This window comes from Chelon labrosus (assembly GCF_963514085.1).
Source record: "Chelon labrosus genome assembly, chromosome: 16".
NCBI classification, from domain to species: domain Eukaryota; kingdom Metazoa; phylum Chordata; class Actinopteri; order Mugiliformes; family Mugilidae; genus Chelon; species Chelon labrosus.
In genome coordinates, this window is record NC_140349.1 from 21,102,639 (window position 1) to 21,119,732 (window position 17,094).

General features: G+C 43.6%; 1 protein-coding gene across 1 annotated transcript; it reads left to right on the forward strand.

Annotated features, from left to right (window-relative positions):
- Positions 1-4,340: 4,340 nt before the first annotated feature.
- hivep3a (HIVEP zinc finger 3a) lies at positions 4,341-17,088 on the forward strand. Its single transcript, XM_084562640.1, has 6 exons — positions 4,341-8,339; positions 8,702-8,880; positions 11,659-11,840; positions 11,883-11,957; positions 13,928-14,532; positions 15,526-17,088. Exons 1-6 carry the CDS (start codon positions 4,470-4,472, stop codon positions 16,036-16,038), a joined length of 5,424 nt encoding a protein of 1,807 aa, XP_084418766.1. The 5' UTR covers positions 4,341-4,469; the 3' UTR covers positions 16,039-17,088.
- The last annotated feature ends 6 nt before the right edge of the window (positions 17,089-17,094 follow it).

Here is a 17,094-nt window from a genome sequence, read left to right on the forward strand (position 1 = left end):
TGGGCTCGTTTCAGCCGGACCCCTGGAAGGAGCATGAGCAATTGCGCTGCGGACATTATCCAGAGCTGCTTTAAAAAAATAAAAAAAAATATCCCTTTGCCTATTTTTTTTCCACCTGGGTCCTTGTAAGTTTTCAATTTTTCCAAGGTTTTCTCTGCAATATTGCTCCACCTATGCTGGAAAATAAGCTGTGAATGGGGAAACTGTGTTTTAAAAATATGAAGTAACCCCCTCCACCACCGTTCCCAGTCAAATTAAAACATCGACCACTCACCCTGCCCCTCTACCTCTCACTGCTTTGCCAGCTGTGCAGCCCGAGACCGCTGCCAAGAGAAACACAAGCTTACGTCAACTTCCAAATAAGGAGCTGCTGCTTCACTTTGACCTGAAAGACAGAAAGTGAGAGAAGTGGTGGTGGGGGTAATGAAAGAGGTGGAGATGGACAGGGAGAGAGTGTCCCCTCCTCCTCATTCATACGCATAATATACTCAGGTACCTGTTTGTCAGCCCAGTGCACGTAGAGCGGAGGCTCGATTACCTCCCTCTCTCTTCACCGTCACTCTCATTCATCCTTTCTCTCCCTCTCTCTCCTTCCCATCACCTCTCTCTACTCTCCTCGTTGCCAGTCATTCACAATCGGAGGACACCGCCACCTACAATCAGGTAAAAAAAAAAGCCATTGATATCCTCTTTGTCATCTGCAGAGATTTTGATGTATGAGATGTGTGACGTGATGTGGGGACTGAGGGGGTTTTCTCCATTCATGTCTTTGTTATTGCATACGGCTGCTACATCTGTGAGCCAGTGAGTGGTGGAAAATCACAAGAGTCGTTTGTGCAATTGTACCCCGAGACTGAGCTGGATATTTTTTTGACATTTTACACATATGCAGACAGAGCAGCTTCCGCAGCAAGAGAGTGTGTGTGTGTGTGTGTGTGTGTGTCTGTGTGTGAATGAAAGAGAGGGGGCATATAGTGAGTGGTTCGTAGGCTGTGTATGTATTAAAGCTCACAGCTCAGACTGTGAGTGAATGAGCTCACTGTGTTGTGCATCCAACCTCCTATGCTTGGCATGTCGTACTGTGGACCTGTGGGAGCACTCCCGAAGTGCACGCACACACACACACACACCACAGAGGGAAAGCTGTGTATGCACTGACTCCCAGAGGGCTCTCCTCCGTCCCTGGAGAGGGCTGTTATCAGGCTGCCGATGAAGCCGCGCTTTCTTGACTGCATTGCTAATGCACAGCTGACATCATGGGGGAAACACGACAACAGACGAGGGTTCGGGGTGTTGCTCAAGTCGGATGAGTCTGCAAAGTCCAGATTTTCAATGTGTTTCATCATAAAATTGTCAATGAAATTCCTACATTTTGCTGCAGCCAATCAGACACTGAATGCCATTGTATAGTTGAGGCTCTTAAATCGTATTCCACCATTTCAGTCTGACTGGAGCTTTTTTAGGTGCACCTTAATTAGAAAAAGGCACCGTAGATAGGTAGATGGGTAGATAGGTTTGAAATTGTTTTTGTCTGGTGTCTTTTTCAATACCCATGTATGCATTTTTCTTTGTGAAAAAAGGAGGAGTATCAGTGTAGTACAAATTCAAGACTCCCAAAGTATTGATTTTCTTTTTTTTTTTTTTTAACGTCTTCTCTCTCCAAAAAACAGTAGCTTCTGGGAGGGAGGCACCTCTCTCTCTCTCTCTCTCTCTCTCTCTCTCTCTCTCTCTCTCTCTCTCTCTCTCTCTCTCTCTCTCTCTCTCTCTCTCTCTCTCTCTCTCTCTCTCTCTCTGTAGTCTGTGAGGATGCTGGAAGATAAATTTAGCCCTCCAGCTCTCCTTCCATCTGCTACCACATGGTTTAGGGCCGTTACCATAGGAACCACCGCTGGGTGCCCATTAGTGTGAGAAGAGGAAATTTACAAGATTTTTAAAAAGCCATTTATACAATATTCTCTTTCTGTGTGCGCGCGTGTGTAAATGAACGCAACATTTCACAAATCTATTAATAAATATATATATAATTTTTTATCTGGTTCAGTACCTGCAGATTATAACTGTAACTGTCTATCTTCTCAGCACAGAAAAGATTTCACTAAATTTTTCTCACTATTGGTTCCACAGGCTAATGCGTCAGGCACACATTAGCAGGAAGCACAGGTGTAGATAGTAATATTAAGGTGTATCTGTCCCATGAAATTTGCATCGTGCACCCTAACTCAATGCTATGGTTTACTGGAACACATCAGTGGAACAAAGCCATGAGTTGTATAACATGAAAAAATGCCTATTGTCTCTTGTAAGACTGTGGGGCCCACCTTAGAGAGTTCTTTAGTGGGAAAAGCAATACAATAGAATCAGAGCTTGCATCTATAAAATTTGCGTATTTTCCTGTAGGAAGAGATGTACTGATTTTTGCTGGATTGTTTATGTAGAAGACACTGATCTTTAGTTCTAAACGTGTAGTCATTTGAACCAGTAAACAGCCGTCTTGATGTCAACAATGGGTACATCACACTGAGGCGTGTTTTTTTTCTAGCACAACCTCACAGTGCATGCAGAGAGACATGTAGAGGCTGAGAGCCAAGGACGAGAGGAAAACTGGATCTGCGTGGAAAAAGGTTGAATCGAAAAGGTTGGCTGCTAGGTTCACTTGCACTGCGTGAGACATAAAAGAACAGTGTGTAAACTCGAAACAGTGTAAATGAGCAGATGCAATGCAAGATTTTAAAAGTGTGACTTGTTATAGGTGCTGTTATTTCACTAGATTAGTTGTCAACCTCACACGGAGTATGTGGGTGCTCTGAACATTTTACAGTGTGAGGAGTTATTTTCAGAAAGACGAGTGAATCTTTGACTCTCTGCTAGAAGCTATTAGTCCAGTTACACTACCTGACTGACCTACATTTAGCACCTCGGCTTCATGGCAAGAGTTAGACCGATGATCTCTGGTGTTCTGCGAACTGCAGAAATCTATACTTATTATTTTATGTTTCTTTTGGTAGGAAGTAAAGAGGAATTTTCGTGATCATGCAACACTGGCATGTACTGTTCCCACAAGTTAAACCAAAGATGGTTACCAACCTGTTATCAGTAATTTGGATCAAATCCAGCAGCTTTGCCGTCTTCCACTAGAATGTGGGTGTAGAAACCAGCTGGTCAGTGCGTGGGATGTCTTGTTTACTGTTTCAGTATGCTGGCACAAAATAAGATCGGGAATTTTCTTCAGTATCTCCACTGAGTCACCTTGTGTATGCATTCACAGCTAACAGCCACTCCTCACAGTCATTTAGCTCGTCCCTTTTACACAACTAAAAGCAGGTAATCGGGTGAAATTCATGAGTTACAAAGCAGATAGAGACATTCACATTGGCATTGCAGCACTGTAGTGTTGGTCATCAGTCTGAAAGTAGTATGGTTTGATATTGTGTCACCGTAATTAGTCATGCGTTTAATGACAACACGTGTAAAACGTGTTTTATGACAACAATATGAATATGGAACACAAGACATCATTATTTAATGTACTACTGTTGTCTCTTTTTCTCTTTTGGTTTACTGCCGGGAATTATACAACTCGCTCTTCAGGAGGATGTTCTTGTATTGAATTTCTTTTTTTGTTGTTGTTGTTGCCGTGTCTTCCAGCAAGAAGATCCGACTGGCTTTATGAGGGCGGGATGAGATGTAATGCGCTGTCCGACAGGAAAATATTGTGGCTCACAGATTTTGAAATAGGCTGATTATAAATCACTAAAGACCATGACAATTTCAAGTTGTGCTGTTATTGGATTGAGGCAGTCAGTTGCCACACACGTTCCTTCTTTGGTGGAACCTTAACAGAATTATCACTTTTACTTACAGGATGTTACTATTGTTTCTTTATTTTTGCACAAAAAATATTACATAAACATTCAAATTTAAAATGCTCAGGAGCTGGATGAAAGTGAAACGTTATGACACATAGAGTGATTATGTAACACATGAAACAGCCACGTCCATATCTGGCATGGGTGAAGTAGGGGTCAGAGGGTCATCTGTTCCTAGAAGTTGAATTCTATGAAATCCCCTATATAATGAATTCTTTGTTTCCGCAGATCTTCATATTGAGAAGACGGATGAATCATACGTTCAACTGAGCCAGCTGAGCATCGGTTTGTTTGGCAGCAAGACTGCCTGAGTGCTTCATTATGGGATACTATGGGTCAGCATGGCCGAGGACTTCCTCCACAGCTCTTGACTTATCACGGCTGCATTATGCGATGGCACCGTTCTACATTTGACATTCTGTTTTCAAGAAATAAAATTTAAGGAAGTAAAGATTATGAAGTCTGACAGTCAAGTAAGGTGGATTATTTGATAGAATTCTCTCACTTCAAGCCCATTACCCAGTTAATGATTTGACCTTAACTCTGTAGCCTTGCTAAGGCAGACTCATCCTACGTGTCTACCTAAGGCTGTCCTTCCATTTTATGGAGGCCTTGCATAGTCGCCTAACGACTGGGGAGCAGTCCGGAGGTAAAGAACATTGCCAACCAGAGTCTCCTCAGCGGGGCCCTCATCCCAAGTCTCCCTCCAAGCCCCGTCAGCAACAACAAACGGACTCTCCAAAGCCACATGGCACACAGCAACCCAAACCGTCAAGAAGGCAGAACCCTGAGCGTAAACGTCTCAGGCACCAGCGGCAGAGCACAGACTCAGGCACAGCACTGGAACACAAACATGAGGCAACAGCAGCAACAAAAGCTTCCACAGTTTCTAGTTTGTCACAAGGTGCCTCACCTTCCACAGAAGGTGGCCATACCCAATCTAAACCTGAAACCCAGGAGGGCACCCCAAAACAGAAACGTGAGCGTAAGCCTCAGAGACCAGGCAAATATGTTTGTACATACTGCGGCCGTGCATGCGCAAAGCCTAGTGTCCTACAGAAACATATTCGCTCCCACACAGGTGAAAGACCCTATCCCTGTGCCCCATGTGGCTTCTCTTTTAAGACCAAGAGTAACCTGTACAAACACCGCAAATCACATACCCACAGGGTGAAGGCAGGTCTTGCACTTGGGGAGCCGAAATCTGTAGAAGAACAAGTCACTGAGTCAGAGGATGAAACAAGACAGCTATCTTCAGCTGCTTCCCTTTCAGAAAGACAAGGCAGTGTAGCCTCCCTGAAAAGTCATGAAACAGACAGGGCCAAAGATGCCACTGAAGGCAGCAGTGACTCTCATGCAGTGAAAAAGAGACTGGCCCTGCGTCTCAGCAGAGGAAAACATGCTCCACAAGACTCATCTGATGAAAAGACCACATCTCTAACATTAGGTAGTAGAGGCAGCACAGAATCCGGGTACTTCTCTCGCTCTGAAAGTACTGAGCAGTCACAGGACTGCCCACCAAACACAAGTGCCAAAAGCTATGCAGAAATCATCCTTGGTAAATACGGACGTTTTGGACATCTTCAGAGGATGTCTCGTCATCATAACCAGCATCCCTCTGGTCAGGAGGACAAAAGCATCTCATTCACCGTGCCCAAGAAACAGGTCATTGACCATATCACCAAACTCATCACCATCAATGAGGCAGTGGTGGACACCAGTAAAATTGACAGTGTAAAACCAAGGAGATTCTCACTGTCCAGAAAGAATAGTTCTGAGTCTCAGAAGAGTTCAAGTGCAAAAGAGCCACTTATTCATAGCCCAAAAGCAGGAGATCTGGGGTATAAAAACAGTGGCTCCATCACCATGGGAGTTCCATGTGAAAAATTTCATCATCCATCCCTAAATGTGGAGCAGCCAGCTGGCCAAACATCCACCGCGCCTCTGGTGAGAAGCCACTCAATGCCATCTGCAGCTAGTTCATTTGACGCCTCCAGTGGTGGCCCCAACAAATTCCGCCTTAGTCAGTCCTTTGATGAACGACAGCCTTCTGAAACACAGGCATCCCGTCGTTATGGGATGCTAAGACGGCAGCCAGCTTTTGAAATCCCAATTGGTGCTGAACTTACAAAAGAGGAACATGAGGGTTCTCATTCGTTTTACCCCGACAGCATAACCAATGTGCCTGACCACAAGCAAAGTCAACCACAACCATATGAGTGTGAGGCCTGTGGCACTGGATGCAAAGATTGGGAAGGTTATAAGAAACATAAGCAAAGTCTGTGCCTCTCACATCATCCCAGAAATGAAGCTGTAATTAGTCAAATGGAGTGCTCACAGCTAATTAACCACGCAGTCAGAGCAGGAGCTTCAACGATGCGCAAGAGAAGGAAAGAAGAGAGTTTTGAATTTGATGACCCTTCTTCTCCTTCATTACCCTCTCCGACTGTCTTGTCAGGACAGTGTAAAGATGAGAACAGTGTAGCTTATGAGAGCCCCAGAAGGCCTGCACTTCAAACCTGTTCTGTAATTCAACATACTAGTTCATTTGAAAAACAAGAGTCTCTATGCAATGAGAATCAAGGCACGGACGCAACGAAGAACTCTCCACCACATGAAGAATATCAGCGGTTGCCCCAAAAACAAACCCCACAACAGTCAACAAAACTAACAGTTCGAAAGCTGGTCCACCAGCACAGTGTGCAGGTTCCAGAAATACTGGTGACAGAGGATTCCAACATGAGTACAGAGACCTCAGTAGAGCCAACCTCCACAGTAAAACATTCAGAGAAACCTGATGAATTTCAGTGGCCAGAGAGAAGCCCCTCTCTAGCACAACTCCCGATCGAAAAGCTTCCTCCGAAGAAGAAACGTTTACGTCTAGCTGAGGTTGCCCAGTCTTCAGGGGAATCCAGTTTTGACTCTATATCCTTGCCCCGCAGCCCTAGTCAGGACAGTAGTGCATCATATGCATCCAGTCGTTCCACATCCTTTGAAGAGCCAAACAGACCAGACATGGACACAGCAATATCAACACCTCTGAGGAGGTCAAGAGCTCCTCACATGTTGACAGTGCCTGGGGTGCATCATCACAGAGAGATGAGGCGCTCAGCATCTGAGCAGGCTCCTCATGACCCACAACCAAGTGTCCTAATGGCTGAGACCCGCAGTAAGTCTTTTGACTACAGTTGTCTTTCTCCTGAGCGCTCAGCAGTTGGTTGGAGGGAAAGAAGAAAATGTCTTCTAATGAGACACACTGCTATCAGAGATCCAGATGAGGAGGAGGAGAAGCAGTGTAGCTTTCCAGGCCATAGTCCTGAACTTATCAGCCCTAGCAAATCCTCTCAGGCAGATCCAAGTTCTGTGTACTGTAGTAGGTCTTCTTCTCCTCCGTTAACAGGCGAAACAGTTTTACGTAATCCAGTAGAATCACAATGCAAAGAGATCTTCTCTCAATGGAAACTTAGTCAAAATATTCAGTTAATGGGAAGCACAGAACTGTCACTTACTCATGACCCATCTGTAGCTGTTAAAGAGGAGGCCTCACATATCCGTACAGAGGTGCTCCCTCCTCAAGCACCACAGCCCTGTCTCAAACCTCGACTATCAGGGGCAGCCAGAGCCCGCTATCTTCCCATGTCTACGGGACTGAAACTTGAGATTCCCTTACAAAATGAAGATTATTCAGAGGCTCGAGTAAGTCATTCCTACACCCAGCAGTCTGTCCCTAACATTACTTCCAGTCTGGAAATACTGAGGCCTGTCATATCTCCAGCAGTAGCGGTTCGTCTCCAAACAGACACCCTCACCCCAGCATGTGCCATATACACAACATTGTCTCAGTCCACCTCTCCCAGGCCTCAGGAGGCGGTTGATGCTGTCTCACATAATATGGGTAACCCAACGGCTGAATATAAAAACCACAGAGACATGACTCCAGATCTTCAACTGTGGTCTGATGATGGCTTGAGGTTATCAGGCACAGGGGGCAGCAAGCGTATGCTTTCCCCTTCAAACAGTATAGAGCTCCCTCCTGAGTCACAACAGCAGCAGAAAAGAGTAAAAGAAGAAGAGGAGGTGGAGGTGGGAGATGCTGACAAGGAAAAAGTTGATACATTCAATCAGGAACTTAAACCAGGAAATCAGTCATGTTTACCAGGTGTCTGTTCCCCCATCTCACATGTTGGACCTTCATTCCCCAGTCTCCTGTCCAGCACCTGTAATAGCTGGTGCTATTTGAACTACATTAAACCAAACCCTTCTGCTCTGGATGAACAGAAGCCCTCAGTGTATTCATCATGGTCTACTAGCGGCTATGACCCCAACCCACCTGGCCTCTCCAGCAAGACGGCTCTCTCTCTTCTGCACTGTAAACAGAGGCTCAGTCCCTCCATCTACACTATATCTCCCATGTCAGTCCAGACAACCGAGTCAATGGAGCAAGAGGACAACAAAAGACCCTGCTCCACGGAGGTAATTACAACACTGATCACTCATTATACCTGTCCATAAATCTATGAAATTGGCTATAATTGACCATAACAACTGAATGTCTAGGATTATCAGACTAATCCTAATGTAAAGGGACCATACTGAGGTGCACAATATAGAAGGTGAAGAAAAAGGTACTCCAGTGAAAGGCTTGGAAGGCAGTTTGCCAAACTTTACATTACATAAATACAAATATCTTTCCCATCATTACACGAAAAGAAAAAACAGTATGTTCTTTAACAAATGTTGTAAAACACATCGTTCAATGAGAATTCCCAATTTTTGTCTCCCTGGGCATGCTGGAGCAGAGTTGGTGAATTTGCCCATGTCTCTTTCGAGTGTAGGTCTACAGCAGCCAGTCGTACAACAGAGATCACAAGGGGACGGGGAAGGGACAGCAGTCAACAGATGACAACAGCTCAAACCAAAAAGACGAGATGGAGGAAGAGAAAATGCAGGAGAAGGAAGTCCAGTCATGCACCACAAACAAACAACCACCTGACATTTGGATATCTGAGAGAGGGTGAGTTAGACTTTCTGACAGATTATCCTTGTGGGAGAAGAAATAAGCAAAATAATGCAAAATAATTTTCTTCACTTCCATGTTTATACTGATGTACCTCATTATTTACAGTGTTGAAAGCGTGTGTCACTTATTGTGGTATGTTCTGGAAACTGTTGTCTGTCCACCATGTTGGAGAAGCCAGGGGCTGGCAGTCTGCACCAACAAAGTCCGTCTGGTGAAGGCTTGAAGCCAGGAAACTACCTAGCTTCCTCTGCTCCTGCAGAGATTCATTTACACCAGCCATCACGGCCATTCACATGGAGCAGCACTATGTTGTTGTGTGTGTCTGTGTTGTGCCAAACTGACACCAAAGAAACAAGTTGAAAATCTAGGCCTGTGAACGTACAAAGCATTAGTCGTTAATGGAAAAAGACAAACTGTTTGAAATGAGAAGTGCTGAGAAGTATCAATCTGTTAGTATGGCAGGCCGGTCCTGCTATTAGGAATTGCCCACAGAGGTTAATAAAGTAGATGTAATAGCTTTTTAAATAAATAATCAGGTATAAATGGTCTGGGACGCATACAGCAGCATTGGTATAACTTGTTATATTTTTCTTTAATTGATCATCATGGTCTACAAAACAACAGTGTGAATTTCCCACAATTTCCTAAAGTGACATAAACCAGAAAAAGCAACAAATTCTCACATTTAAAAACCTGGGAGCATCAAGTAAATCATCACAAAAAATAAAATCTATTGTGAAAAAAGATTATTGTTCTGCTGATCTGCTAATTGTTGCAGGTCTATTTTCAGTGTTAAAATGTGAGGGAGAATAATGTCTGATATTAAGACTTTCTAGGCAAAATAAATTAAGCCAGAAATAATGACTCTATTGGGTTTATCAAGCTACCATCGGAGGTTCTAAGTAATGAACTCAATCTCCTGGCTGGATGTTACTATCTCTAAAAATGCTACTGGATGTCCACTGTTGACTGACATGTGTCTTTATGCAAATGGAAGGAAAAGACAATTGGACCAGTAGACATCTCAAACAAGCATCCAACCTTGTTTTAAGTGCTAAGCCATAGGTGAAATTGTGGTAAGAAGGTTCTCAAAGCAACAAAGTTCTGTTTTGGAACCCGGGGCCAGCTGTGGCTTTTCTATGTGGATGCTCTCCGTTTGCCTGTGTGGATATTTCTCTGGGTACTCTGGCTTCACACGATCTAAAGACACTGGTTGTGTTAGCCTTGTGATAGACTGGTGACCTGTCAAGGGTGCACCCCCTCTCTCGCCCAATGACAGCAGCGAAAGGCTCCAGCCCCTCCACAACCCCCTAAGGAACCGCAAATAGATAATGGATAGAAATTAAAATGCGAGTAACCATAGCAACAATACTTGCTTAAATTATATCACAGAGTGATCTTCTGATTTGGATACAACCACACCTTGTTATCCTTTAGTAGGTGGTAATGGCATACGTACTGCATCTCAACTACCTCAAAGTGTCCTGATACAATAATAGAGTCCATCTGGCAGTAGTCTTTGAATCCACGTTACAAAGATAACAAGAAGAGCAATGACTGACTTTCATGATTAACTCGTAAGATGCAGTACGAGAATTGTAAGAAGTGAATTTGTTTGGATGCAAATCTGTTATCCGTCTTAGTTAAAGCACACGCGCAACCTCCCAATGAATTCGCAGTGAGGTTAAACCAGACACGCTCAGTAGTTTTGATACCTATCAGACATAAACACTGTGGCGATGCGACACAGGGGAGTGCAAAGAGGTGCCATCTGTGTGTCTCTTTTTTGGTTTGAGAGTGTGTCTGTGAACAAAATCCCTGTTGTGACTCATGTTGACGCTCATCGCAGCCTTCCTAAAAGAATGAGTCATCCTCACACCCGCTCGCTTTCTCCCTTCTCCGTCTGTTCAGTCTGTCTGAGGCACAAAAAGACACAACGGAGGCAGCAAGGTAGTCAAACGTTAATGTTTTTTTTTTAAGCTGGCCCGGGGAAAGCCAATGGCACCCAGACTCAAAGTTTGGGTGGGTGTTGCATGAAAAGTCTATGTATATGTATACATCAGCGCTACAGTGTGGGAGTATAGTATAAAGGCACGAGGCAAAGTGTTTGTCTTTCATTAACTTTAAAGTTTTTCGAGACTTTAAAAGCTACCATTTATGATACCTGCAGAGTTTATCCAGCCGCGCAGCCTGTAATGAAAATAGTAGAAAAAACAGTCGATTATAACCAGAGCCATTGTTTGTAGCAGGAATGTGTTTTCATTTTGGGTGTTTTTTCATGCTTATTTGGAGCAGCAGCTGGTTTGGGCCAGGGTTTCCCTCCCTCTCTGCCCTGTTTTTATTGGCTGACTGCAGCAAACCCCCGGACCTTGAGGCGCATCGTAGGCTCCCTCTTGTTTGGACTCGGAGGCGGTGTGAGCCATGAAGGGGGTTTTAAAGCAGTGGGGGTAGGGTGGGGTATGGTTTTGGCTTATGAAAGCTGCTCTGTCGAACCTGAAGTGGGTGCCTCGCTGAGGGACCCTCAGTGTATATGGAAGGGTGGACCCCGTGCCGAGCTTTCACAGTGTGAGCTCCGTGTGAGTAAAGGCCAAACAAATAGCGTACTTACACAGAATAAATACAAGCACTAAAATTCTGCTTACAGGTGCTGAAGGGCTTGCAGCCCATCTAACAGCTACTGTTACGCTCATATTGATTGTTACTATCATCCTGAGAGGAGCAGCATCAATCTGAAGACCATACTGAAAGCTCTTGCTCTCTTCACACCTGCAGATCAAATAGGAAGTATGGTGTTGTGTCTGGTGGAGGTGGAGGGAAGTGCCAGTGCGAGGACTCTGGATTGCACTGCAAGAATATCAGTGGGCTCTCCACAGAATCACCACCATGTAACTGTAATCACTGTCACAAAGCTAAAGGTAATGGTAGATACCAAGACATTCCTTTTTTTAATGTGTGTGATGTTAACTGAACACTGAACTGCTCTCTACTATTTCCAGGCAGCCTCGCTGAACACCTGAGATCTAAGTCATACCAAAAAGAAACCTGCTGTTACCCAGAGGACACACATAAAGGTATGCTATGTTGTGTATATATAAAGCCTTGGTAGAGACAGAGACAAGGAACCTTTGGAGGTACTCCACTCCACCTAGCAAAACAGTCTATGATCCTGTGTCAGTACTTTAAAAAAGTATAGGAACTTTGGGGTGTGCCTTGCAGCACTAAACATTTCTGATTTGTCAAGTATTTTTTCCATCTCAGTCATCTCACAGTTAATCACAGAAATAGCTGGTACATTTGCTTACTTATAGTTTAGCATGCACACTTTTTAAATCTGCTTTGCTAACATTGCTCCTTTCTTTCCAACATTGAGTCACTGCCCCTATTTACAAAGCAAGTAAATCACATTCAACACCAGCACAGCTTGAATATCCTACATTCTTAGTGTGTCACTGATTAATAAGGTGTTAAATTTGTTTTGAATCACAGTCACCTGGTGCTGGAGCAAATCAGGTTGTTTTATAGTGTAATTCTAACCTTAAGCATCGCTAATACAGAATACAGCAATGTTAAAATTGGGGCTGTCAATTGTGTGATTTCCGTATATAAATATAACACGAGATTAACGCAAATTAATCACTTATTTCATATGTACCTGTATGAGAGAATTTTTAAGTATTTATTACTCATATCAGCATGTAAGTAGACAAATATGCTTGCTTTCATCAAATGTACTTTATAATTATTGCAACTATCTAAAATAATGACAAATACTGTCCAGAATATTGTCGTCTAGGTTGTTCCACTGCAAATTATCTTACTGCCTGGTTCAGTGGTAAGTCAGATCACATCAGCAATAAACACATAAAATGATTTACTATGAACGTACTTGAGATTCTGTTTGCTTTCCACAACTTTACTGCTGCTTTGATCACGTTTTTATTTCCCACACTATGTTCGGTCCGAGGTCATATAAGACAACATCCACGATCAGTTTGACAGCCCCAGACATTTTATACATAACCTACAGAACTAGTAACGTTAAACTTCAAAACATAGTCAGTATTTAACACAAACTGCATGTCTACATTGTTTAACCTACATCATCTTTCTAATAACTTAAACATTAGATATCCCAGTAATTATTACTGCTGCAACATAGCACAAATCTATTGGCTAATTATAACTGAGCATAACTGCGCCTACGATTGACCTTTTAACCTAATATCTGTAATCATACCTGGCCTACAAAGGCAGAGCAGTAAGTACAGAAACATTAAAGTTGGAGGGGAACGTGTTGAAGTTTGAGGGATCCTATCTGAACTGTGTGACACAGTACAAAAGCAATTATCAAAATATTCTTGTCTGGCTTTTGTCCTTATTTGAACTAATGAGCTAGTTTGATAAAAGTATGTTCAATTAAATCCAATTAAATATATGATGCTTTTGGAGTCATAGAAGGCAGAGGTGGCAGTGAACACTAAACTAGTTAGCCTTTAGCGCCACTAACACTAACCTGGTGTTTAGATGCAGCTGCTGCATTATTTGTGTGCTATAACTAATTCAATTACAAGAATGTTGGAGTAATATAGGTAGTTAAATCACCTTTAGCTAATGCGCTCTGAGCAGCTAACCTTAAAATTACTCACTATGTTAAAATTTTATTTAATCATTGATTTATTTTATTGGCGGGAAAACGACAAACAAGATATTTTAAAGGTTTGCTAGGGAAAACAGGTGAGAGGTTCTCATATGTCACATCCAGAGAAAGAATTTACCCTGCTGCTAATAACACAGCCGACTTACACCTAGCAGATGGCTTTATCTCCTGGACATTAGGAAAGTTAACAACATGAACATTTCCTTGAAATTTTGCCTAAAAATGAAAAAAGTATGACAAGCCAATATTAGGCAAGTACCTGTGTTTTTTTCTAAAGAATCCTGATTGGTTGGTTGGTTTGAGATAGTCAACACTGTATGACAAAATAATGATGAAGTACCAAATGTTGTGCATTGAAAATAGATTTCTTTTGTGTTTTAATAGTCTGTGAAGATGAGTCAATCAGCCCAGATGAGCAAAAAGATCTTCGGTGCTCTGATCAGGGGAACAATGGAGATCACAGCGATGACAATGCAAAAGACAAGGGAAGACATGAGGTAGACAACAGGTCCACAGTGGCTGAAAGCTCTCACGCCGACGGTGAGAAAGCTCATCCAGGCAGCCAGCTGATGGAGCCTGAACGCAGCTCAGGCCTCTCACCCAGCCCCAAGGATTCTGCCCAGAAGACCTCAGCCAGTGCCCGGAGGGCCCTGTTCGCCCGTCGACGCCTCGACGCTTCAGCATCGGCATCCTCTGGAGGTTTCCATTCTCCAAGTCCACAATGCCTGAATCCGCTAAGGGAGCCGTCTCCAACTCGAAGCCCGTCGCCCAGGTCTCATCAGTCCATCACTCCTCCTTCCTCTTCATCCCTCTCCCCATCCAGTTGTCATGTCTCCACCGCCCCACAGAGACCAGTCTCTCCAGCTAGAGGCCTCTCTCCTGTGGTACTTCAGTCCCAAGGGTCTGACTCATGTGGGCCTCTGGGCTCTCTGACAGATACCCCTGCTCCGTGTCTTCATCCAAGGGACCAACCATCCACAGTAAGACAGGTGAATCACTTTAGACTTTGATCCAAAATAACAACAACATAGTGACTTAACACGTGTTTACAGGTTTTCATTTAATCTTCTTCATACAAGCTAACCTAACCATTATTCTTTTCTTGTACTTTAGTCAGAATTTGCTGTGTGTATTATTATCACTCCCAAAACGTGGCGTTTGTTCAAACCGCAATCTTCGCTCACCTGTGACTTGTTTCAGCACTGTTAGTTTAGCCTACAGTTTAAAATAAATTAGGCTTCGGCCCACAAAGCAAATCTTGTGTGGCTCGGTTAAATCCCAGTAAGTCAACACCTAGAACAAATATAGATAGACTGGTACATATGAGGTTATTTTAAAGTCGCGCACTTATTGGAAAGGAGAGGAAAGGCAAACCCTCTTGTTTTATATCAGTCAAACCGAGCCTGCAGCTCCCAAGCTTAAAATAATGCGGGAGAGCTCCCAAATAGACGCAACATGTTGTTCCTGGCCGGCCGCTGATGAAATGAGAAGCAGGCTTGTTGTTAAATACAGAGGATTGGAACCACATGTCGACAAGGAGCACAACATAGGTGAATACCTCTGCTCAAAAAAATACATGCCCACTCCAAACATGTAGCTATACAGTGGTGTAATCTCATTTTTTTCTCTTCACCCTTACATAAGAGTGAATTCTAAATTACGTTATCTTCAGGATTGTTTTTCACACCTACGCATTTATTTGCCGACTGTACATGACGTTGCATTTTTAAATGATGGAATCACACACAGTGTATTACTAGCTAACCCAAAAGAAACTTCTAGAGAAAGTCCTGGCATCAAAGCAAAGTAATCACTGACTCATTTTTATTAATCTGCAACAACAGTTGTGGTTATTAAAATCTTACCTAATGCCCTTTGAATCTGACTCAATCTGTCTTTTCAGGAATGTCTCCTGTTGTTGTAGTGACCTAGTTTTGATCAGCACAGCCATTCAATTTTATTTCATCTCATTGTCGTTGTAGCCTGTGGGTGAGATCGGCCTGTCGCACTTCGCCCCACATCCCACCCGGCAGACTGGAACCCACAATGTCCTGAGTCACCTTCCCCTGCACTCGCAGCAGCCCAGCAGAGCCCCGAGCCTCCTGATTCCGATTGGAGGGATTCACATGATCCAGCCCAGGTCCTTCCTCCCGCTCTACAGCCTGCTGTGCAGCCCCCCAGCAACCGCAGCCAACCCCGCAGGGACAGGGACGCCCAGGAGACTGACCGGCGCTCCGAAGGCCAGGCTCTCTCTGCTGCAGCGACAGGACACCCTCAAAGGGTCGTCGGACCCCGAGGCGCCGGGACAAGCGGCCGCGGGCTATTTATTACACAGAAAGAGACAAGGGCGCTTCAGCGTCCAGCAGCCGTCGAGTCTCGAGAAAGAGATGAGACATCAGGAGGAGAGCGCAGACGCACCTGTTGCACGGAGGCCTGTTTACCCTGAGACCACCCGAGGCCAGAGAGACACTCCTTCCTCCCAGACACGACTCTGATAGGAGGCAGAGTCTGAAGGGACAGTGCAAAGAGACCGAAGACCAGCGTGTATGTAAAAAAAAAAACCTTACACCACACTCTGGTTTAGAGTCCGACAACTAAAGGCAAGAGCACTTGAGCACCGCTTCTGAATGACGCTGTTATGTAATTATATGAATAATATAAATATATATAGACACTATGTTAGATATGCAGTATGTTTTGTAAATCTTTTTTACCCTCTTGTTCGATGTCATCTGTGTTTATTTATTTATGTGCTATTATGCAAATTCTGTACTATATGCAAAAGCAGCTGGAATGAAAATAGACAAAGTTTGAATCAGTTTCCGTATTAACCCCCCTCCCTCCCCCCCAGACAGCTCTAATATACTACTGCTGTGTTTATGTACTGTATTACCAAAATGGATATAGAAAGGTACCACAAATATTTATTCACCCCGACCAGTATTTTGAAGTGCAATTTTATGTCGAGCTCGTGGTTTGAAACGTCATTCTTAAAGGCTGTGATGGTTGTCATCATGATTGTTATCATTTGTCCGACTTTTGTTGTCACCGTCTTCGACGCAGGGTTACGATCAGCTCCCTTTCTAAGATCTTTAGGAAGTCAAGTTTCCGATCGAGGCCATTTGGAGTGCACTGATTTGATATCCAGAGGAAACCTGTTTCACACACATGGTAGCTGTACGGTACAGTTCTGTTTCTGTTGTTGTTGTTTTGGTTTTTTTTTCCACAAACAGACACATGCATTTTTGTGTTGCTGCTTTTCTAAATGATAATCGCTCTTGTCATTTTCATGTCGACCATTAAACTTCTCGTTTTTACAGATTTATATTAAAACGGTGCTACGTGTGTGGTTTTTGAATTCTGTTTTTGTGCCAGTGGAAGATGAGATAGTCACACAGACTCATTTGTCCTCATAATGTGAGGAATCAGTGGTTGCCTGAAAGGAATGAAAAGGGGATTTCCTTCAGGGGCGATTTTTATAGTGCTCATACATAGGAAATGGAACAGTGATGAGTCTCACCAGAAACATCTCAGTTTTATGAAGTGGGATT

Bases quoted from the DNA above. Each gene is read 5' to 3' on its own strand.
- hivep3a (XM_084562640.1), top strand. From the start codon at position 4,470: ATGGAGGCCTTGCATAGTCGCCTAACGACTGGGGAGCAGTCCGGAGGT. The intron at 11,841-11,882 runs GTGATGTTAACT...TACTATTTCCAG, and splicing joins CATTCCTTTTTTTAATGTGT to GCAGCCTCGCTGAACACCTG. The intron at 11,958-13,927 runs GTATGCTATGTT...GTGTTTTAATAG, and splicing joins CCCAGAGGACACACATAAAG to TCTGTGAAGATGAGTCAATC.